Source organism: Fukomys damarensis, unplaced genomic scaffold (genome assembly GCF_012274545.1).
Source record: "Fukomys damarensis isolate Sample0158 unplaced genomic scaffold, DMR_v1.0_HiC HiC_scaffold_15, whole genome shotgun sequence".
NCBI classification, from domain to species: domain Eukaryota; kingdom Metazoa; phylum Chordata; class Mammalia; order Rodentia; family Bathyergidae; genus Fukomys; species Fukomys damarensis.
Genome location: NW_022900927.1, coordinates 31,381,607 through 31,405,599, shown reverse-complemented (window position 1 = coordinate 31,405,599; position 23,993 = coordinate 31,381,607). Strand labels below are relative to the sequence as shown.

Below are 23,993 nucleotides of genomic sequence, written 5' to 3'. Positions count from 1 at the left end.
TTTTTTTTTTTTTTTCCTAGTACTAGGGATTGAGCTCAGGACCTTGTGCTTGCAAGGCAGGTATAGCTCCACTGAGCTAAATCCCTGACCCGACTACAACACATCTGGGGCGAAAGTTAGGTTAATTATTTCTCAAAGCTCAAGGTTGGGTGGTTTGTAAAAAGTCAATAAAGTACAAGCACAGGTGGCTAAAGCAGAAAAACTATTAGACCAGCTAGCCCCACTCCCCTTTCTGTAGATAGTACAAACACATATGAAGAGTTGACATAGCTTCCCCGAAGGTCCCTACAGCTGGTGTACCGCTATAGAGCCAGAACTAGAATTCACAGGCCCTGATCCTGAGGATGCCCTATTCCTGCAGCTTCTACAGCAGTTCTTAGTTTGAGGGGTAGGGGTATAGAAGAAACTTCATTGGTTCTATGAGTAAAACATGAAAATTCTGGAAGATTCATGTATCCCATTCAACTCTGGCTAAAGTTTTTTGCTCGAAGGCTAAAATTCAAATTCCCACAAATGCCAAGGTGCTTTTTATTCTGGGGCATGATTTATTTTGGAAATACTGGTATTCCTGGTACTTGCTTGAACTTAAAGTGATTCTTTTATATGTTTGTCCTTCTAGTGTCTTTAGCCTCTAGCACAGTGGGATTGGCTGGACAGGTTGTTCACACAGAAACCACAGAGGTTGTGCTCACGGCAGATCCTGTCACAGGATTTGGGATCCAACTGCAGGGCAGTGTGTTTGCTACAGAGACTCTCTCTTCTCCACCTTTGATTTCCTACATTGAAGCTGACAGCCCAGCAGAGAGGTGAGATGCTTTTGTTTTACAGCATTTTTTTATCTGCTCTGCATTTCTGGTGCTGTCTCTCTTTGAATGGCTAATAAATTATGGAATGGTACCCAGTGCAGGAAATGCAAGATGTAATGAACTCTCTTGTTCTGACAATAAAATTTTATGTTCTTGATCAGAATGGAGAAGAATTATGAGCATGGGTGCATTTGTCTCTCAGATTTTTGTCCATCATGCGTCTAGAGGATACAATAATTAAGATTGAAAAATTCCATACCAAAAAAATCTGAAATTTGAACTTTAGTAATTTCTCTGCCATACAGGAATATCCATTCATCATTACTGTATATTGATTCAGATCAGATTATAACAATACTATGGTTATGAATTATTAATCACTTCTCTGAGATAATATAGGATTTCATTGCCATTTCACTTTGTAGCCATGAAATACAAGAGAGCAAGACACTGCAGTTTACCTAATGTGACACCCACAGGATTAAGTAAATAAGACCAAATGGTTATACCCTTTTGCAAAGACAAAACAAGGTAGACTTGACAAATCCAACTTAATAATTGTTTTCTTTTTCTACAACTTATACCTGGTGGTTCTAAATCAGATGTGGAGTGCTTCAGATTGGAGACAGAGTGATGGCCATCAATGGAATTCCAACTGAAGACAGCACCTTCGAGGAGGCCAACCAGCTCCTCCGAGACTCTTCCATTACGAGCAAGGTCACACTGGAGATTGAGTTTGACGTTGCAGGTACAGTGTGAGCCCCAAGCCGGTGGCAGAACCAGAAGTAGGCTGCATGTGAATTATATGGGTTATAGTGCAGAGAGGGAACTATTTTTTGTTTAGATACCAAACATGTTTTTGTTTAAGAGGCTTGAAGTGTCATTTTGAATTGAGCATTGGTTTTGTATTATTCATTGAAATGTCACCACAAGAGCAACCAAAAATAAATGTGACAAACTGATTAAGTAATAGAGAGTATGGAGGTGATTTTACAAAGTCACATAGCCTTTATTCTTTCTAACTTATTCCCTGTGCTAGAGAGACTAGATTTTTAGTCTCAAAAAGAAGAAAAGTCTGTTTGACCCTTTCCACTCCAAAGAACACATGAAAGTTATGTAAAGAGCAATGAAAATTCACAAAGTGAACTGATACAAGCCCACTAGGTAAATGCTTTGTCTGTAGTGTTAGGGAGAACTTGCACTAGACATTCATCTTAAAATGACAAGGAAAACTTTATTCAAGACTATTTTAATACAGTCAAGATTTTTGCAGCGAGGGAGATAGATTGAACTCAACCCTAAATACAAAGATCAGAGACTACTATGGGTTCCTCCTTTTAGAATTTCTGCTCTATTTAGTTATGTACTAGTTTTTCTGTTTTATATTTCCTTATCCTTTATTCAGTAGCTCTCAAACATGGTCAGTTCTGTCCCAGGGGACACTTGGCAATGTCAAGAAACTTAGCAGTAGAGAGAGGAGATGGAATAGCAGATAGCAGGAAATTTGTAGATCAGCGGAATGTTGTTTTGTTAAGATGGGAGAGATTTGAGCATGTTTAGGGCCTGAAATGAAAGAGAGAAGACATAAATATTGGGCTCAAGTCCCCAAAGGAATGAGAATGGAAAGTTATAGAGACCATAAATAGATAAGTAGTCTAAGGCAGAGGGTGAAAGAACCTTACCTAGGAAGAGGAAGGTGTGAAAATATGAATACATTTTAGCTATGTTTACGTAGTTCCTGTCAAGCAAAGCTGAAAAGTCAGTAGCTTATGGAAAAGAATGATGATGGTTTGGAATCTCAAGTGAAGGGAATGATTAAGAAAGCTAACCAAAACTATGTAAAGCAATCATCAAAGTCAAAGGGTGACCGAGTTGAGTTTGGAAGTTCTTAGTTTACAGCAGTGTCCACTTGCAGGATACAGTAGGGCTTTTTTTTTGTTTTGTTTTGGGTTTTTGCTGTTATTGTTTGAGTTTTGATTTGTTTTGGTTAGGTATTTGTTGTTTTAAAATAAATCTTAGCTGCCAAGGTATAACAATAGAGGAATAAGATTAGGTTCAGACTTCTAGGGAAGGTTAAACAGAATAAAATTGTGAGTCAAGAAGGTTCAACTTGTTGCTGGGAGAGCAGATGAATAATAACAGTAATCGCATAATTATTATCATGATGATTTTTACCAAGTTCTCACTCTGTGGCCCATCACATTCCTAAAGAGTGTGTGTACGTTGGATCATTTAATCCATATGACAGCAATGGCAGAGGTTATATTCTTATATCCTCCTCAGAAAATTGAAGCACAGAGTTAATGATGAGGCTGGCATTTTTGCCCAGGCTGGCTGATTCCAAAGGGCACACTTCATCTACTACACTATACAGCAAGTGTTTGAAAGAATCTATGTTGGAGAAAGATGAGAATCAAAGGATCTACCCAACAGACAGGAAAGGGAGGACTTAAAGGAACTATGGATCTTCAGGAAGAAAAATGGAGAGTGAGAAAAAGCAGATGAGAGAGGTAATGTGTAGGACACTGAAGTCAATGTGACAATGACAGATTAGAATGTCAGGGAATGTGAAGCAAGGCTGAAGGCCAGAAGTTGCTAAAGCGGAGTAAAGGTGAAGATCATTCAACCAGTGTAAAGGAAGGGCCATCTACACAGTGAAGTCTCGCATAAGGACAGTGGTTATGAGATGAGGAGGGGATTTGAACCATCTGCCCTTGACATGGCAAGCACAATCCCAGTGTAGGACTTTTGCAGAACCTGCTACCCCTGCCTCAACTGGTCTTTTCTGACATATTTGAGCAATCTGTTCATTTTACTCAAGTTCTCATTCAAATGTTACTTGCTTAGAGAAATTCTCCTTGGTCCCCTCCCTCTCCCCTTGCCAAATTTGTGGTTCTTCTTAATCTTTATACTCTGATGCTGTGCTGTATATTTATTTGCTTATTGTCTTTCTTTTCTAATAAAGAAAAAATCTGTGACATCAGGAACAGTGCCCTTTCTTCACCAGTGTACCACACATTCCCAAAATGGTGCTTGCAATGAGACAGCCCCTCAGTCGGTGCATGGTGAATGAAAGAGTGCATGGATGGATTGCAGTACAGTCGGCTGTCCTGAGGGACTGTGTCAGAAATTTCATTTTGCCTCAAGTGCCGAGATCAAACTCATTTTCTCTAGAGTTCCTAGTCTCTCATGGATGTTTTCTTTCTAAAATCTGTTCATTTATCTCTGTAGACAATTTTTCCCAGTCTGTTTATGATACCTGGTGGTCCCACCTTTGCTAAAATGTATAGTAAATCTAGTTTGTAGTTCCTGGGAGATAAAAGTTTAATCGGCCAGCTTAGGTTTGCTATCACTCCCTTTTAGTCAGCTGTGACCAAGCACAAGTCAGGTAGAACATCATAAGGTAAGAATCGGTCAGGGACCATGAAGGTATGGTATGTGCAGAAGGGTGTCGAGCAACCCCAGTGTACTTACTCCGATGATGGTAGTAAAAGGACTCTTATAATCCCATCCTATTTATAAATGAGGAAACTGAGGCTCAGGTGGGGGGAAATTCAGAGTCATACTGCAAAGGGAGTAGTAGATCCTAGATGACTTGCAGCATGTTGACTTATATCAAGTTATGCTGACTAAAAGAAACCGAAAAATAAAAATAATGTTTGAAAAAGAATGATGATAGAGCTGCCACCACGAAAAAATTAGAGTAGGACCCTGAAGCTGTGCCTAACATTCTTTGTCTCGGGGAGTGGGCTATCCTGTGGACAGTACCCCGTTCTGCAGCACTTAACCACCACATTTCTCTAGTTGAAAGACTAGCACAATTTGACCTTCCTCACACACAGATTAAGTATTTGTGTGCAAATGCATTTTCATTTTGTGTATCCTCAAAATGTCTTCACTGTTTAATGCAATATATATACACACACATACACAATATTTGTTGATTTAATACTTTAATATCTTGGGCTTAAGTACGTAAAAAGTAGGGACTGTATTAAACTGACTTTATTCAATACCATGCTTATTTGATAAGGAACAAGAAAAAAGTACTTAAAGTTAACTTGCCTGCCCTTGTTTGTTCCACAAAGCAACCACTACAGATGGACAGAAATGATTTATGACAGAACAAGAAAAAATGTTCCCATTTGTTATTCCATCCTTGCTTTCTTTTTTCTTCAGTTTGTCAAATAATATTTTCTGAGGGCTATTATTGCTATATACTGTTCTAAACTCCAAAATTATTGTACAAAGCAAGACAAGTGGATTGTACCCTCCAGGAGTTTACATTGAAGGAGAAGTAGCCAGTAATAGACATTTACATTAATAAAGAAAAACTTTTGAGCACTGCTATATAGACAAAATATTATGGAGAGGAGTTGGGTAGACCTCCATAGGATAGTAAAAGTGACACTGACATGATATCTAAATTGTAAGAAGAAATCAACCACAGAGAGACCTGAAAGAATTTCTCAAGGAAAGGGTACAGCAAATGAAAAATTCCTAAGGTGGAAATGAGTTGAGATGTTCTATGCACAGAAAGAAAAACAGTATGGCTGCAGTTTCCTAGACAACAGAGCCATACAGGGAGGTGGGCAGGACTAGCTCATGTAGGGTCTCTATGTCACTTAATGAGCTTGGGTTCTGTCTTTTTCTGGTAACAAGAAAAGTGACTTGCATCTTTAGGCACCAAGTGATATGATTTTATTTCAACTTCAGAGAAACTGAGCAAGAGTAGAAAAAGAAGGAAGAACAGTTCAGAACCATAACTCCAAGAAACAATACATTAAAAAGTAAAGTTGGGGGACCGGGGATTCAGCTCAGTGGTTCCACCACCTGCCTTGCAAGAGCAAAGGCCCAAGTTCAATCCTGGGTATGCAAAGAAAAAAAAAAGTAAAGTTGTGGAACTGCCTAAGACCACCTTGCAGGAAGGTGCACACTGAGTAGGAAAGAGAGCTGAGGACAGAACCTGCCAGTGTTTAAATGTCTGAGAGAGGAGGCAGTTGAGACCTGTCTGATGTCTTGATTTTCAAGACAGTGAGTCACATACCTCCAGAAATAGCAGCCTCCCTACCTATCCCTGGTCATTACCTGCAAATCAGACATAATCACTCTCCCACATCTACATGGCTGGAGCAAGGATGGGGTGAATGATGCTTTTTCAATGCTGATATCTCTATTGAGGGACACCATGCACATCCTGCATGTTTGGGTTTCTTTTTTATGTTTCCTTTTTTCATTATTGGTACATTTTAGTATACAATACAGTTACATTCACCATTGGGATCTTGTACCTTTACATGATGTATCTTGGTTCTTATTTTTTCCTCATTTCCTCTTCCCTCACTTCACCCCCGTCCATCCTTCCCTATTTACAGAGACTATGTTTCCACTTTTTTCCTTTACACTTGTTTTTTCTTTCCCTTCTTAGCTTCCCCCTACCCCTCCCACTTCCCCTATACCTTTAGACATTATTTCCTATTACACAATATCAATTATGCATTTTGATTCTTATCTATCCTTTTAGTTTATCACACCAGAGAAACTATTTGGTATTTACACACATGTGTCCTATTAATTTCACTTAAGAGTATGACCTCAGTGTGCATCCACTCATCTATAAATGTCTCTAGTTTCTTGTTCTTTATGTCTGAGTAGTACTCCATTTTATAAAAGAAAACCACATCTTCTTTATCCATTCTCCAACTGATGGGCAATTAGGCTGTTTCCAAGTTTTAGCTATTACAAACTGGGCCGCTATAAACATAGGTGAACATGTATCACTGTAACATGATTCTTTTAATTCTTTTCTAGAAGATACCCAGCAGTGGAATAGCTGGGTCAAATGGGACCTCTAATCCTAGTTGTTTGAGGCATCTCCATATTGATTTCCACAGTGGTTTCACCATTCTGCACTCCCATCAACAATGAAGAAGGGTTCTTTTCTCCCCACAACCCGCCAACATTTGTTATTGGTTGATTTATTGATAGCAGCCATTCTTTCTGGGGTGAGGTGGAATCATAGTATTGTTTTCATCTGCATATCTTGAATGACCAAGGATGTTGAATATATTTTTGTATGTTTATTTGCTGCTTTTACTTCTTTGTTTGAGAAATGTCTGTTCATTTCAGATACCCATTTTTTAATTGGGTTTATAAATTTGGGGGGTCTGATATTTTTTAGTTTATAAATTCTGGATAATAGACCTTTGTCTGAGGATCAGCAGGTAAAAATGTTTTGCCACGTGGTAGATCGTCTCTTAGCTCTGTTGGCGGTTTCCATCCTTACTTTCTTGTGGTAAATATCACTAATTCATATGACTATTCTGCTGAATGCAGACACAAAATCAGATTCTCAAAAAGCATTCCAGTTAGTCATCACTGGCTTACTGGGATGTATTAGAAATTGTTAGAACAATTGTTTGTAGCCAGCCAAGAACTTAGGGCACTAATAGAGAATTTCTGGGTGTGAGCTATTACAACTTCTCTGTCCTGGATCTACTATAATTTTATGTGAGCCACCATCTCCAAAATTCTTCTCTGGAAATATTTTATACCCAGAAACTAATTATTCAGCCTTTGCATCTCAAAGAAAAATTATCTCTATTTTATATAAACAGTTTAAGTGGCATAGAGGTAATTTCAAGGCAGGACTGTGAAAACATTTTTTTTTGCCTGTTTTGTTTTTTAAAATAGTACTGTACAAACAACTTCACAGTAACATTAATAGAGGATGCTCATAACACTATCGCTCCAATAAATAAGTTTAAATGATTTACATTCCTTTACAAAAATCCTTTACCATAAAGTTTATAAAGTTATCATAACATAATATACAATTTATGTTATGCTTTAATCAATTCTATCTTTGAAATACCAGTCTACCACAAATAAAATGATTACCTGAAGCTTCTTCTTCAACTCTGAAGTCACTTTGTTGAGGGAAATACACTTTTATTCTGGAAAGAAGCCTCACTGAAAACCCTATCAGATGATGTCTGCCATTAGTGCTGGCGCACCTAGTGCTTTCCTCTAAGTTAGGGGCAGTTAAACATTTACACTCTTCACATGGTGTCCAGGATGATGAAGGTGGTTCTCTTACTGTGCCATAATGAATGCTTCAGGCAAGAAAGCAGACCAATTGAAAGGAAGAAAACCATGTTACCCAAATCTGTTTTTAATTATAGTGTTAGCAAAGGTAAAGCAAAACCAGGGAAGTGCAAAATAACCTCCTGGAAATCTAACAAAATAAACATTGTTCTCAGAATTATATGTATTTACTGTAAATCTGCTGTTTTCCCAAATAGTAGATCCTTTCCCTCAACGGCCAAAGAACTATATAGTGAAAATACTAAATATAAAATAAATCATGTTGGCATTTAAGGATTAAAATGAAACCACAGCTTGATCAAAGAGATTTATTAGTTTATATTTGTTCATCATTATGAATATTTTAAATCTTAGGTAGTCAAAAGTGATCCATTATTGTTTTCTAGGAATTGATATTATCTCCTCTTATTAATCTTGATCAAGGTTCCCTGCATTAAAAATTTATAAAAGCAAAATATTGCTATAGTAACTAGGATAGATCAGTGTTTTCTGTCCTCTGTGATTCTAAGACCACACGAGTAAGGATAGCATCACTGGCAAGATTTTTTATCCATACATAAATACAAACATACAATATATTCCCCTCTCCTTTCACAGAGAACTTTGTCTTAAAACTGTGAAACTAAGATAGATAGATAGATAGATAGATAGATAGATAGATAGATAGATAGATAGATATGACATGGGTTCCACATATAAGGAAGCTTCATGTGCACTTACTTATGGACTATTGGGTGCTTTATCCAAGGAATACAATCATGCATTACCATTATGCCCATGAGCACTTGTGTGGCACATCTCTGCTTGATCCTATCCCATTTCCTTTACTCAGAATCGAATTGTTCTTTCAGGAATTTTGAGTTGCAAGAACAGAAATGCACTTCAGCTTTTGGGCAAAAGGTGGTTATTTCCAAAGTCCCCTTTCTCTCACCAGGGTTCATGCTCTTTTTGAAATGATCACTTTGGAGTTGGAAAGAAGGTGTCCGTTAGCATTCTGTTGTAGTGAGGAATGATCAGGATTTCAGAAAGGGATGGAAAGAAGGCAGGAATGGGAAAAATGTTTGGGAAGTAAATGTCCACTACACTTGCAGCACTTGAAATCAGAAAGTAAAACACACTCAAGTGTTTTTTATCTACTTCATTTCTCTTTCTCTGCCCAAATAGTCAAGGGCCAGGAATTTAGCTCCGTGGTTCTGTTGCCTGCATCGCAAGCAGAAGGACCTGAGTTCAATCCCCGGTACCAAAAAAGAAAAAAAAAAAAGTAGTCAGTCTTTTGAAATCTATGGGTGGGGGGAGGATAAACAAACATCATCTATCTCAAGTCCTGTTGAGAAATGGAAAATGTACAGATTCTTAATGAGTAAGGAAACAAGTAAATATATGTGGCTTCGCTTCCTGGCACCTCAGAGTGTCATTTGAGGACAACAAAGAACCCAAAGGCACTAATTTAGTCTGCGACACTGACCTGCTCACAGAGAAAGTTTAGAAAGTTCTCAGAAAGTGAGAAAGGCAGCAGATTCCTTTACACTCCATGAATACAGTGAAAGGAAGAGGCCAGAGAAGACTTAGAAACAACACTACAAAAACTGGAAAACAAGAGAACCAGTTTCAGGATCTTGTTTTACAGGCGGCTTTCTAGAAGCTTGGAGGTCTAAGAGAACTCAAAATGTTATTGTGTTTTCTAGTTTAACACTCAACAGTGAATTTTCCTAATTGAAAGATAAGGTTCTGGTCTTGTAAAAGTTTACTGCCTCGATGTCTCATGGGAAAGGACAAAAGGCCAAGATGAGCAAGTTAAGGTGAATCAGGGAAGGGAATACTTTGTTTCCATGAGTCTACTTCTTCTGCTGTGCTGAGACTCAAAATAAGTGAAACTTGTGGTTACCAAACTGGACGAAGAGCCTGAGCGCTTAGCGGTTCTACCCACACGGCAGGCTGGGTGGGACATCAACCTCTAGTAAAGCTGGCGAAGCACTGAGAATGTTTTCTTTTAGCCATCCTACAATCCTCTCCTCCTGTTTCCTTTGCTCTTGATGCTTCTTCCCATTTTTTTCTGAACTCTTCAAAAAGAAATGTAGTACTCAGCAAACTGGTATGAGTATATATTATGTCTTTAGAGGATATTTCCATTTATCATTAATTAAAGGTCTCCTAGACTATTGTGGGAGTTTTAACGAATGTATAGCAATTCCCTCCTTTCTCAGATGTTAGCCACAACCAAGTAAAATCAGCTCACTTCTCTCAAGGGTTGAGAATCAGCCAGTACATACTGTTCTCTCTGTTTCACAATACTAGTCACTCACTTCTCTACAAGTTGGTCAGCACTTGAGTCCACTATCAGTCCATTCCAAGGTGCTTGATTCTCTCTGGGTTTTCCTAGAGGTCAAAGCATCATCCTTGATGCATATGGGGCCTCCTAGGTCCCTGAGATTCAACTCTGTGGTCAGCATCCAGTGTAATTGGCTTTGGCCAGTGCCATTTTGTTTTGGTTGTGAAATGTTTCCTGTATCACCCTTGCTTCTATCTCTTTAATTATACCTTTCATTGTTGATAGTATAAATTAAGGTAGCTTTCAACACAACCCTCAATCGATCACAGCAAATGGATATCTATCCTAAAATCTATCTCCCCAGCCATTTTCATACATGGGAGGGGAGCTGAATAGTAAAGCCTAGGGAAATATGGTTGGGGAAATGTAACTACAGCTGGGGTTCTTGAGCTTTAGAATGCATAAGCTTCCCCTGGAGAGCAGGCAGGTTTCTCACTTCCGTCCTTAGGAAGTCTGATTTCATAGCTCTGGAATAATTCAGGAATCTGTAGTTTTAATGTGCCTACTAGGAAAGTTCGTTACAGGTTGTGCCTGCGTCACACTGAAGAAAAACAGAACTTGACTATGACTATGAATTATGCAGATTTACCTATGAGTAAAACATATATATTCATCACCAGCAGATTGCTTGACCAGGATTTTACAGGCAATCACCCTATTTTGGTTCCTACAAATTTAGCTCCCAGTGATCATGATGCAAGTATTCCTGAAGCATTTTCATTGATTGGTGCACCAGTCTTCTTTGTGATCTTTAAATGCAGTCTCTTTCATTTTGAAATTACAGAGTCTGTCATCCCAAGTAGTGGAACATTTCACGTAAAGCTCCCTAAGAAGCACAATGTGGAACTTGGAATAACCATAAGTTGTAAGTAAAAATACTTTTTTTAAATACAGAATTTTAAAAAGGCATTAGAAAACCGTGTTGTCAGATAGTTTACAGGGATGGCGAGTGTTTTATATGTCGTAGTCCAGTTGTGATGTCAGGATATAAACCTGTAGAGCCTGTCAGCCCTGCAGCACTTACTGGCCTTGTGAATGGGACAAGTCCTAAAACTCTCTCTGATACTGTATTTCTTTATCTGTAAAAAGAGAATATCTACAAAATATGTTGTTTAAGTAATACATAAAATATTTATATACCTAGCAAGTAATAAAAAGGTACTTCATAAATATGTCTCCCCTTCCTCATGAATAACTAGATTAACAGAAAAATGCATATAGGTTCTCTACAGTTAGTATTTATATATTAAGTTTTCACAGTGCTCTATTTAACTGATAAAAACTCCTAATTATTTATTTTAAGACTCTCTTTCATGTGTCCACTATGCATCTATAGTCTATAGTAATCTGTAATCTGTTGTCTAAAACAATGGCTCTTACTTTAGTAAATTTCTGAATTTTTCTATGGTACAAAGGATATCTGTGTCTGGGTAACAACCCTAAAAGGAAAAAGAGTATATCAATGTGCTCAATTCCTTTCCTTAATGTTCTAATTGTATAACTGCTATGGTAAAACAACATGGAAAAATCTCAATCCCAGTAGAATGGAAGTTGAGGGATCTTTGTACTTTTCTATCTGCTTACTAAATTTATCCATAAATACTCCAGGAAAATAAAGCAAATGGTCAACACATAAACACCCAAGGAGACATAGAGGAAATGACTGTGGCCAAGAGGTGGTCCCTTCAAGAAAGAGTGATGAGGCTACATAAAAGTGCCTCACCACCCTGTTGGATAGCAATTTATGTCAGTGGTTAAGGCAAAAATAAATAAGAGTTCTCAATTGAACAGAATAAAGTGGAGCTGGGCAGTTCAACTTTGATGACATAAATTTAACGCTTAAAAGCAGTTTTATTTATAACAGATAAACCATATGTGTCTACTGCAACTCTAAAAATAGCATACTACACTATAATTCAGAATAAATGTTAAGAATAAGAGGCCATTGATATAAGAGAGAACAGGTATATTCCTCCTTTCCCACCCCAAAGTTGCCTACTGGGAGAAAAGCAGAAAGATGAAATGAAAGCTTAGAGACTTCAGGCTGATTTTAAATGCTACTAACGTAGTTTATACCTTTAATTGGATCACTTAACCTTCTAGAATGTTAACTATGAAGCAAATATGTAGGGTCATTAGTCTGTCAAAAGCTATGGTTACTGAGATTAAGGGAGAGCACATCAGAACACTGTATTCCAAAAATATTTTAGGCTCAGGTGTCTTGTATAATCCTCGGGTAATTTTTTGTTTGTTTTTTGGTTTTTGGTTTTGGTTTTGAGACAGGGTCTCACTATGTAGTTGAGACTCACCTGGAACTCACTATGTAGCCCAGGCTGTTCTCGAACTTACAGCGATTCTCCTGCCTCAGCCTCCCAAATGCTGGGATTACAAACATGCACCACCACCCCCGGCCCCATGTAATTTTAATGCCATTTTCATTCATTTTATTTATTCTTTTCCATTCATTGATTCCATCAGAACAGGCTTTGAAAGTGTTGTCTTTTGGGAGTTACATAGTGCGTAAGTTGTCAGTGCATCCAGACCCTTCCCTTCCATCTTCCATTCTACCCTCATTCACCATGCTCTAAACTTACGTTAAACCTTGAGAATACCTGTCCTGTTCTTAGAGGAGCTTCCTGCTACTGGGTATTCTAAAGTTACTTTCTCCTTGGATGCTTCTCTCACCATAGCCATTTTATTCTCAAATTTTACTTAGGAACATGGGCTTTCTTTCTGTGTTTTATATAATGGATTTATTTTTAAATTGATATCAGTTAAAATATAATTTACTCAGATTCATCAAAAGTAAATCTTTGATGTATTTCTGTTTAAAAATGGATATTTAGCTAGGTGTGGTGGTGCACACCTGTAATCCCAGCATTCAGGAAGCTGAGGCAGGAAGTCCAGGCTGGCCTTACTATCTCATTAACAATGAAAATGGACAGCCCTGTGAAATACAGTTTGTTTTTCTTTTTGGTAACAGGGATCAAACTCAGGACCTTGCACTTTCAAGGCAGAGGCGGCATCACTGTGAAATATTTTTTTTCTTTAATAGCAAAGTCTGTTTCCTCAAATAGCAAAGCATAAGTAAACAGTGAGTTCAAGGCCAGCCTGAACTACATACCAAGACTCTGTCTCAAAAACCCAAAACTAGATCAATAAATAGATAGATAGATATTTAAACCAGGTGTGGTGGTACTTGCCTGTAGTACCATCACTCTGAGAAGCTGAGGCTGAAAGATCACAAATTGCAGCTCAACCTGAATAACTTGGTGACTTAGAAAGACCCTATCTCAAAATTTGAAAAAATAAAAAAGGGCTAGGGATGTAACTGTACATGAAAGCTCTAGGTTCAATCCCCAATACTGGAAAAAATATATATATTGAGTTTGTTTGAAATGTAGTCTTGTACACAACTACAAAATATTTGCTTTATTCACATGTGTAATCATTTAGAATTATGCTTTGTGATGATGGTTGTAATGTACTAAGCATTACTTTTAAATTTTATTTTACAACCAAAAATGGCAGTAGCCCGAAAATCCCCACAAAAGTGGTTTGAATTGTAGAACTGTAGCCAGCATAGGCAAATGCTGTTCAAAGAAACTGGCAGTGCTACATTCCTCCTGCACGGAGCAGTGATACATATGCTTATTACACACGTTTGTCAGCCCTTCTAGGGCTGCGGCTCCATTTACACAAGGGATCTTCACCATGCTGATGATTTTCCATGCTCTTCATGGAAAACACTTATATTTTGCTATTTGAGGAAACAGACTTCCCTATGAAAGAAACAAATATTTCACAGTGGTGCCGGTGCTGCCTTGCACTTGCGGGTCCTGCGTTCGATCCCTGTTACCAAAGACAAGAACAAAGTGTTTCACAGGGCTGTCCATTTTCATTGCTATGAGATAATAAACTCCTGAGGCTTTAGCACAGTTCCTTGCATATACCAGGTGCTCCTGTGACACCTATATTCATTATGCAAATAAGTAAGAAGCCTTTATCAGTGAACAGTGTTTTCCTAAGCACTGTGCCCTTCAGGACATGAGCCTCTGGAGGAGATAATGAATGTAGCTGTTTGTTCAAAGTCTGTTGCTCGGACTTGGAAAATGATGAAAGCAAGAACTCATCCCAGACTGCCCCTCTGTTTCCTTAGCCCTCGCTGCCCCCATTTTCCCTATCTATACATGCTTTCCAGGCTTCCTTCTGCATTGTTGACAAGATTAAATGACAGTATACTTGAAGTGCCTGTGCTGTGAACCCTAACAAGAGTTAGCAAGTCTGATGATACACACAGGCATCTGTGAAATAGTCCGAGCACAGCTGTGGACCACAACCTCTGCTGCCAACTCTAACTGTCCTGCTTCAGCAGGAAATCCAGGGTCTGTCTTCTCAAACACAGACAGGTACTTTGAATGAAACCAGAGTACCGCAGCTTATTGATTTTTCTCACTGTCTTTATGCAAAATCCCCTTTCAATCTCCTTCACCTTCTGTGAGCTCTAATTACTAAGAAACAGCATCCATGGTGGGAAGCACGTGTGTCATCAAAGCCTTTATGGTTTGCTCCCCAGACCTAATGGACTGAGAAATGAGTCCCTCTGATTTTGGACATAGTGAGCAGTTTTAGACTAATTTTCTTAAGTTCCTAATGAATCATGCACAGCACGTTAGTATCAGGCATTACTTTTATTCATGTTATTGCTATAATATGGAGTGATTTATTATAGTAGAAAAGCGGAATGACCTAGCAGAAGGGTACTGTCTGGGACTGACAACCACCTCCCCACACCCTCACCGCTCAGCCTCTCAGAATTCACTGCTCTTACTTCCCAGCACAACACACCTCTTCCAAGCCACAGAACCCTGGTTATCAGTGAAGCTCTTTTTTACATCGCTGTTTTCTTTTGTGATTTTATTGCAGGGATTTTATGTGTTTTCTTATTTAATCTTCAAAGCATCCCTGTGACATCTATCCCCATTTTACAGAGAGGATAGTATGGTTAGCTAGAAAACCTTCCCAAAGATGCAGAGCTAATAAAAGGCAAAGCAGGGATTCAGACCCATTTCTGCCTGTGTTGACCCCAGCTTCTCTGTCACAATACCACCCAGCCCTGCTGCCATCTGATTGATGAACCTTCCCCAGATCCTGTATCAAAAGAGCAAAAGGCAGCATTTTGTGAGTGCAGTTAATTTGTTGGCTTTCTCTTTAGCTATGACTGAATCGTTGGCAGAAATAAAGGCTTGCTTTATTTTTTATAAAATCATAAGGCAGCCCTTACGATAAGCATAACAAATCTGTCATTTCCCCTTAAGTCTTAAGTATATTCAGAAGAGAATGGTTCATGTCTTTCACTGAGTTTGCAATAAAAATTGTCTTCAGTACTCTATTTCAAATTAAGTAAATTCTTGTACTTGCCACATTATGTATATGGTTGCAATTAAAGTAAAGCTGAATGAGAGAAAGAGAGACAGAATTTCTCTCATGGAGTTTGGATGCTTCATTGGATTTTGAGCAAAGTACTTTGGTTATCAGAGTAAGTTCCACAAATGACTGGATATTATACAGTGTTTTTGAACTACTTTGTTTATTCTCATTTAATTAGCTTCAAAATTCAAAAGAGAAGTTTACTTGTCTTCAAACACAGGAAAAATTATTCAATAAAACGTAGGGAGTAGAGCCGGGGATTTGGCTCAGTGGTTCTGCCACCTGCCTTGCCAGCACAAGGACCCAAGTTCAATCCCTGCTACCAAAAAAAGAAAAAAAAAATAAAGACTGTTATTTTATACTCCTCTGGAAAAAAAAATTTTTTTTCCTTCTGACGGTACAGTGATAGAAACAGCACCACATACCCAGCCCTCTGATTGATATTTGAAAGGAAATGAATCCCTATTTTCTATAATAACCAGTTTCTCATAGTATGGGATCTGAGTTAAAGGACAGTAGCTTGAACTTAAGCTTGTACTGTTTCACCCATGCTGTTGCCCACTTTAAATGACTGTGTAAGATTTTCAAAAGGTGAAAACCTACAAGGAGACAAAAGAAGTATATAGATAACAGCTACAAAAGCCGATAAGAAGCCTGATGCACATCATATATCCCCAAAAGCCTTAGGAATTGGTGGCATCAGAAATTTAAGGAAGTAAGAATAATGATAAAGCTAAGTTAGGAGGACTAGTTGAAAGACCAAAGAATTAACCTCTTTGAGACCTTCCCCCGCTCAGCACAGTCAGCTATCGCTACCATACCCTGAAAGAAACCTTGAGTTTTATTCTCTGGAAAGCATGCAATGGAGAGTTTTCCATACAGCAACACTGCTGCAAACAGCAAACAGACTAGGTGGAAGCTTGCCTACTGAATAGCGAGGCTGCGATCTCTTTTCCACATGGAGCTTGAAGATGCCAGGTGGTCAGGTTCATTACCCTCCAAGCAGGAGAAAGAATGGGCACCATCTGATCCACAGAAACAAACACCATCATCCTTGCTCTGCTATAAAAAGACAGCTAGGGAAAAAACAAAAACAACTAGACACTTGAATCTAATGTTCAAGACTATCACTCAAAACAAAGAATCAAAGAAACAGTACATTTTGGAAAAGGAAAAACAGAACGAAAATCTGGTCTTAACATCATTAGCAACATAAAATATTGCATCCATAGGAGCAGTCAAGATACTGCAAAATAACATCCAGAGAGAGGAACAAAGAGCTCTTAAAAATTAAGAAAAAGACAAGAATAAAAAATTCAGTTAAAATACTGAGGGCGGAATTGAAGAATTCCCAGAAATGAAAACAAAATAACAAATAAATGAGAGATCTAGATAGAAAATCATACAAGGATGAGCCCAAAGGACACAGACTCAACATAATAGGCATTACACAAAGATAGAAGAGAAAAGCAACAAAGAAGTGATTCTATAAAATTTCATAGAACTGATAGATCTGTTTCCAAACAGATGGGCCCATAACCCCCAGATATAAGCAGATTCATCTGAGGAATCACCTTGAGGACCCTAGACAAAGAAGCAGCCACGTAGTGTTCCAGTGGTGGCCAAGGGGTGGAAGAATTTTTATACAATATGTCAGGAAAACACACAAAAAAATCAAGTTCAAAAAAATCAAAGTATAGTTTCTACTGAATATATATTGCTTTTACGTGATCATAAAGGTGAAAATCATTAGCTCAAACAGTTGTTAACTTGGAAACCATCTGTATTTGCATCTGCAGAAGCAACAAATTGAGGACTACTCTTGGAGAACTTCTCTTTAAATTGTATGCATTTATAATTTTGATACAAATAAAGAGGTAAAATTTAAAAGTACTACATAAGCAGTTTCCTTGTGAGGATAGAGAAAGCACAAGATGAGAAATATCAACTCAATGAACTTCGTGATGCTGTACAAATGTATTTTTGTGATTTGAGGTCAAGTTTCCAGGGACCTGGGCTTGTTGCATTGTCAAAGAGTTTTAGGCAGACATGATGATGCTCAAGTTCTGAACTATCTTGTAGATGACTCAGTGTAGCTCTAGAACCACAGAAACAATGATCCTGGATATACATGTGGAATTTGAATTAAAATTATTTCATAAATGGAAGTAGGAAAAGAGCAGTAGTTTAAATTCAATATCTTTGATATAAATCAGGATTTAGCAACATATTCTCTTTTGTCAGGCTTTCATGTCTCTGACCAATTAGGTTAAGATTTCAAGGAACTCTGTTTTATTTTTCTTTCCCAGAGTTTAACAACATTTTGTTGCCCTTCTTTTATGAACAGTTCTCTCACCCCACTCAGTGAACCCTCAGCCCAGCCCATAATATGTTTGTATGGCCTTCTCAGTTGGAATCACATCACTGAAAACACCAATCCATGCCTAATGATCTCATGAGATTTAGCCAGACTGTCTTTCCTTATTGTCCAACTTCTTTTAAAAAGAAAGCATACATCTAATGAAAGCAATAAATTTCTAAATGTTGACAACTAATATGTTTTAAAACACTACAAACCAAATTGTGTTTGATTTGTGACTTCTTAGGTAGGTGAGAATCAAACATGGTAGTAGGATATGCACAACATGACTGAGCCCCCAGACCATGCACTGCCAAATTTAATGTGCATGGTAGAAACAGCAGAGGAAGCTTATACAGGTTTGGACTCACTTTTGGGTTTAGTATAATCTCCTTGATGAACCTTCTAAGTCTCAAGTACAGATTTGGCTAAAGGAGAAATAGAATCTAGTAAATGTGAGAATGGCTACCAGGCATGACTACAAACCAGAAGAAATTTTCAGCTTCTCTGAAAAGTTGTGTGGGTTAGTCCAAAAGGTCACAGCACTGTTTTCTTTTGTTGCAAAAATGACAAAAGTAGGTTTGATGTGTCTTGATGCTGTTGTTGGGTTTCACATACCATTTCAGTGGAACATAGATATTTTTAAAGCCAAAAGAAACATTGAGTGCTGCATGATGTTTACTACAGCTTGGCAAAATGTGTAAATTCATTGGCAGATACTAGAAAAGTTATGCTTGCTGGTAATAGCAAAGTTATATTTTTGTGCCTTATGCCCAAAACAGTTTGCAGTTTGGGAATATGACATGAGTAAAAATGGTATATTTTTATATTTCTCTAGAAGAATTATATCAAATCATTGAATGAAGCTTTAAATAATAAAGTAATTATAGTGAATGGATATTTTGCATTCTTTATTAGAAGCTAAGTATAATGATTACATGAAATCTCATTAACATTTACCATGAACTAATTTAGACAGTGAGTAAAGTCTTTGTAGTGTTTGCTTTTTCTTTAAATGTTGTGTTGAGATATTAAACCATCTGTTCTTGTGCATAAACATTTTTCTGGGATTCAGATGGGATTATGGGAGATGAAATGGTTCTATGATTATTATGGGATGATCAGACTGTTTATAATAAAATCCTACTTTAGAGACCTTTTAATGATCTCTAAAAGGAAATTTTCCAGGCTTCAGGATAGCAAAACATCTCTAAGAAGCCAGTTTTTTCTTTTTCTATTTTTTACAAATGTTAATATGCATAATTTTAAAGTATCAAACTCCTAAATTAATTGTCAATCTTCTAAGTCAAGATGATTTTTGTATGTATATTTCATTTTAAGAATTGATTCTAAATAAGTTCATTCAGAGTTACTTTTCATTTTATCAAATGAATATATTTGTTAGAAAATTTGTAAAGCCCAAAACTGAGCACTGTGCAGAATAGTTTTCCTGAAACCTTGAAGTTCTCTGTACATGTTTGTAATATCAGGATGTGTAAGAATTTAATTGCCTAGCAGCAAAATGTTTACTACAGTCAATAAAAAACATTCCAAATTTTTCAGAGCTTTCTAGGTATGAATTTGTGAACAGAATTTAAAGATTTATAGTCCATCTTCTAAAAGACTTTGTCCTGGAGAAAAAGAAATGAACTTTGTACAAGTGATTCTTATCCACTTCACTCCTGGGGTACTTGAATAACAATGACATTCCTATCAACAGTGATGTCTCTTTCCTGGAAAGAAGCAGAGGAAGGATAGGAGAAAGGATCCCATATGGACACTACTAAAGGGAGCCCCTAAGTGGCTGTAGTGTTCTCCTACTGAGCCACTAATCCTTTTGGTCCTCTCTTGAGAATCACTGATCAAAATAGATTTAAACCTGATGGGCAGTTCTCCAGTTGCTTTCTTCAATTGAAAATTAAATGGCTTAGCCTTACATTTTAAGTTTATAAATACTTAACACAAATGTCTTTATAGATATAATGCACATGTTTTCTAATTCATTTACTGAACATCTATGCTTTGTATACAGATTATACTTGCATCAACAGTTACTGTAAAAGAGGGCAATGTATAGTACTGGGTGAATCATACGTATAAAGATGTGATTGTTCTGTCTAAATTATTACAGCACCATCCAGTAGAAAACCAGGGGACCCCCTTGTCATTTCAGATATCAAGAAAGGAAGTGTGGCACACAGGTAAGGAAAATGTGTTTTCTCATTTACTCCAAGGCATCTCTTAATTTAAGTAGAAATGACCTCTTCTGTACTCAAGGCAGGCCTTGCTAATGGATCATTGTATTCTCAATATTGTCCGGGCAGCCACTACCTATCGATTTTATTTTATGTCGTTGATGTCAGTGTCTACATAGACCATTCCTCTGTTATTATTTTATTTTCATACCCAGAGCAGACAATAATTTTTCAAAAATGTTTTGGGGGTCTTTTATGAGTTCTGAATGGATTCTTTTTCACTGATTATCTTGTACCTGATAAAGCCCTGATAGGAGCCTCAGTTATGAGAAGTACCCCTCACAGACATTATAGCTTGTAAAACAGTTTTGCTAGATGCCAGAGTGTCCTCCCTGAGCAAGCAAGATCTTTGGGCCTTAAGTAATGGGCCCATAACACATCAAAATAAGGCTACCTCAAACATTTTATTTCACAGATCAAAAAATACTTTTGATTCAACATATTGATGCAAGATTGTTAACTGTATTTTTTTCAACTAAAGACTTTTTATAAATCCCCTCTGTTGCCAGCCATTTCTTTAAGGAAGTACAGTATTTTAATACTCAAAAGTAGAAGACATTGTGTGAGTTTAGGGATATAGGTATAGGCTTAGTTGCTGTGAAAAGAAACTGATTAATACAATGGATTAAAAAGGACAGAAATATTTCTTTTGTATACAACTTGGAAGTGAGCAAGCAACCCAGGACTGGGGAAGCCCTTCCTCTCACTGGCCAGTCATCTCTGTTTCCTGGCCATAGGCAGGAGGTGGGGACCATGAAGGATGCTGAGAGAGTCAGAGCATACATTTTTAGGAAGTAACTCAGAAGGAATGGGAGAGTGGATATTGGAAAATATTTAGCAGTCTCTTAACAGAGACATGCATAAAATCGTTTCTTACAGATATGAATATATATGCATACATACATATATGAAGACATATATACTACACTTTTACTCTTTTCCCATTTTATCATGGACCTTTAAAAACTTGCAACAAACCTGTACTGGTAAAGCCAGTATTAGTGCTCAGAGTTCACTTCTGAAACAGGTAGCCTGAGATTCGATTCATCTGTACATTTTCTCTCTACTCCAGACACCATGAGCTTCCAGGTGCATTGGAAATGGAAAAGAGTCCAAGTCTTGGGTCTCTAGTAACACCACCCACCTTGACCTCCCTACTTCCTCAGCCCCCTCCTAGTGCCTGATTGCCAAGGTCAAAAGTGTGTGTGACTGTGGGGGAGCATAAAGACATAGGGGTTCCTGTAGGCCCCAGTCCATTACCTCCTTTCCAGAAACCTTAGATTTCCTGAGTAAAGATGATATGGATGTCCTGGTTTAATTGGAAAGGGCATTAAAAATGTTTTTAATATTCTGCAATTTAATGTCATCCCAAATGAAGGTGGGGAAAAAATAGGCACTTGTCAACAAAGTACAATTTAAAAAACAGTTGAAGAACCTCTTTTTCTGTCATTACCAGAGTGCCACATTATGCTTAATGTCTCTTTAAATGGTCCAGTAAGTGCTTACCATTTATGATGTGTTTCTGTGCATTTACTAACAGAACCGGAACCCTGGAACTTGGGGATAAATTACTTGCAATAGATAACATCCGGCTGGACAACTGTTCCATGGAAGATGCAGTTCAGATCCTCCAGCAGTGTGAAGATCTGGTAAAGCTCAAAATCCGCAAAGATGAAGACAATTCAGGTATCCATAGGATCCTTATTTAAGAATGATTTTTCTAACAGCCCGTCTAAAAGATAATAGTTCCTGATGTTTTACACAGAACATCTGGCTAGTGACATTTGCAACAGTGTTTCAGAGAGTTAAGAGCCTTTAAATTCTGCATTGAGAGTATACTATGAATTTTAAGCTATGGTGCTTTTAAATGACTTAATTTATATTTTCACCATAAATGTTATTATAATTGTATTAAATAATTTTTAAAAAGGAAAACTACATCACCCAATACCACCCTACCTAGTCATTTTCATGTCCTTGCTAATATTTCTATTACATAATTATAACCATAGTGAATGTTGTATTTTTACATAACTTTGTATTTAAACATTTTACCCTTTTACAAACCCTTGTCTATTTTTATTATTACTATAATTTGTTTGCTATTCTTTATCTATAATCCTTAGATTGCTTCCAATTGTCCCATTTTATAGATATCTACAGTCATAGATATTTTATACAAAGAGATCTTTAACCAACTATTGTTCTTTTGAGTTATTTTCTTTGAAAATATTTCTTTAAATAAGTGCAATTAATTGCCAACTCAGAATGAAAAAGAAGTTATGCATATGTTTTGTGCCATGTTGCTTTCCTAAAAAGCTGGGTCCGTGCTTGGGGCCTCCAGAAACAGGATGTAGTGGGGGTGGAGCAGTGCTTCTGAGACTCCCAGGAGGAGCTAATGAAAGCACAGATCTGGCCACAGTCCCCGGATGGGGCCGGAGATACTGCATTTTAACAATTCCTGGATGATGCTGTTGCAGTGGTCCAAGGAGTAGCCCTTTAGTAGAAGCCCTTTTATGTGATTGTGATAGGAACCTAGAGCTGATAGAAAAAGTTAACTGAGTCAGGTAATATGAGGAATGGGAATTACAGACAATAATATGTATCAAATTACCTTTTTTTTGGTACCTGGAATTGAACTTGGGATCTTGCACTTGTGAGGCAAGCAGTGGAACCACTGAGCTAATTCCCCACCCCCAATAATATGTATCAAAGTTAACATTTAGTTTAAAATTTTGCCAATCTTTTCAGCTCTTTCCTCTATGTACTTACAAATCTTCTTTTGTTTGTTTTTCTGACTATACCCATAATATATTGTTTATGATTTCTCTTTACATCAAACTGACACATAAAAAATATACATGTTAATGGGATAACATAATGTTTAGATATGTGTATATATTGTGGAAAGTATAAATAAGTGTAAATACACCTATCTTCGCAAACATTTATGATTTACACTACTTATGGTGAAAACTTTCAAAATCCTTCTTTTCACTTTTTGATATGTATACTACCTTTATTACCTTTAGTCACCCTACTGTGCAATCTCACACCAGAGCTTCTTGCTTTGTAATACACTAAAAGTTTTAACAATTTAAAGCAGTCCTATTGCTTACTTCATCTAGATTTGTATTTGCTCCACTGTGTTACTTTTACCTCTGTGTAGCTAATAGAATGCTTTGTCCAGTAAATTTGATTTTGTTTTCATAGAACAACTGGATAGATATTTCATAAGATATATGAGTAATTAAATTACATGGTTAAAATAACAAATATTACTGGGATAAGCAGGATTGTGAATAAACAATTAATTATAAACAAGTTTACATCTCAGGCAAGAGCAGAAGTATAAGGGAAGTAGAAAAAGAAACCTATTTACTCAGAATCATTCTATAACATTGGTCTACATATATATATTTATGGTGATAGATTGAAAGCTACTATTAATACAGTAAATTGATTAAGTGAAGACTAATTGCTTTATATGTGTGTACACAATTGTTCAAGATACAGGTATATTACATAACTTCTTCCCAGCTGTGCTAGTCAGCTTTTCATTGCTGTGACAAAACACCTGAGATAATCAAGTTAAAAGAAAGAGATTCAGCCGGGGATTTAGCTCAATGGTTCTGCCACCTGCCTTGCAAGCACAAGGATCCAAGTTGAATCCCCGGTACCAAAAAAAAAAAAAAAAAAAAAAAAAA

General features: G+C 37.2%; 1 protein-coding gene across 8 annotated transcripts in view; it reads left to right on the top strand.

The window, feature by feature from the left end:
• Grip1 (glutamate receptor interacting protein 1) overlaps positions 1–23,993 on the top strand; it is a 390,535-nt gene that overhangs the window by 317,944 nt on the left and 48,598 nt on the right. For all 8 annotated transcript variants that reach the window (XM_033763767.1, XM_033763765.1, XM_033763766.1 and 5 more), the window contains 5 exons: positions 620–806; positions 1,409–1,554; positions 11,027–11,107; positions 20,163–20,232; positions 21,827–21,972. In XM_033763767.1, coding sequence (XP_033619658.1) covers positions 620–806; positions 1,409–1,554; positions 11,027–11,107; positions 20,163–20,232; positions 21,827–21,972 — 630 coding nt within the window. The remainder of the gene's footprint in view (positions 1–619; positions 807–1,408; positions 1,555–11,026; positions 11,108–20,162; positions 20,233–21,826; positions 21,973–23,993) is intronic.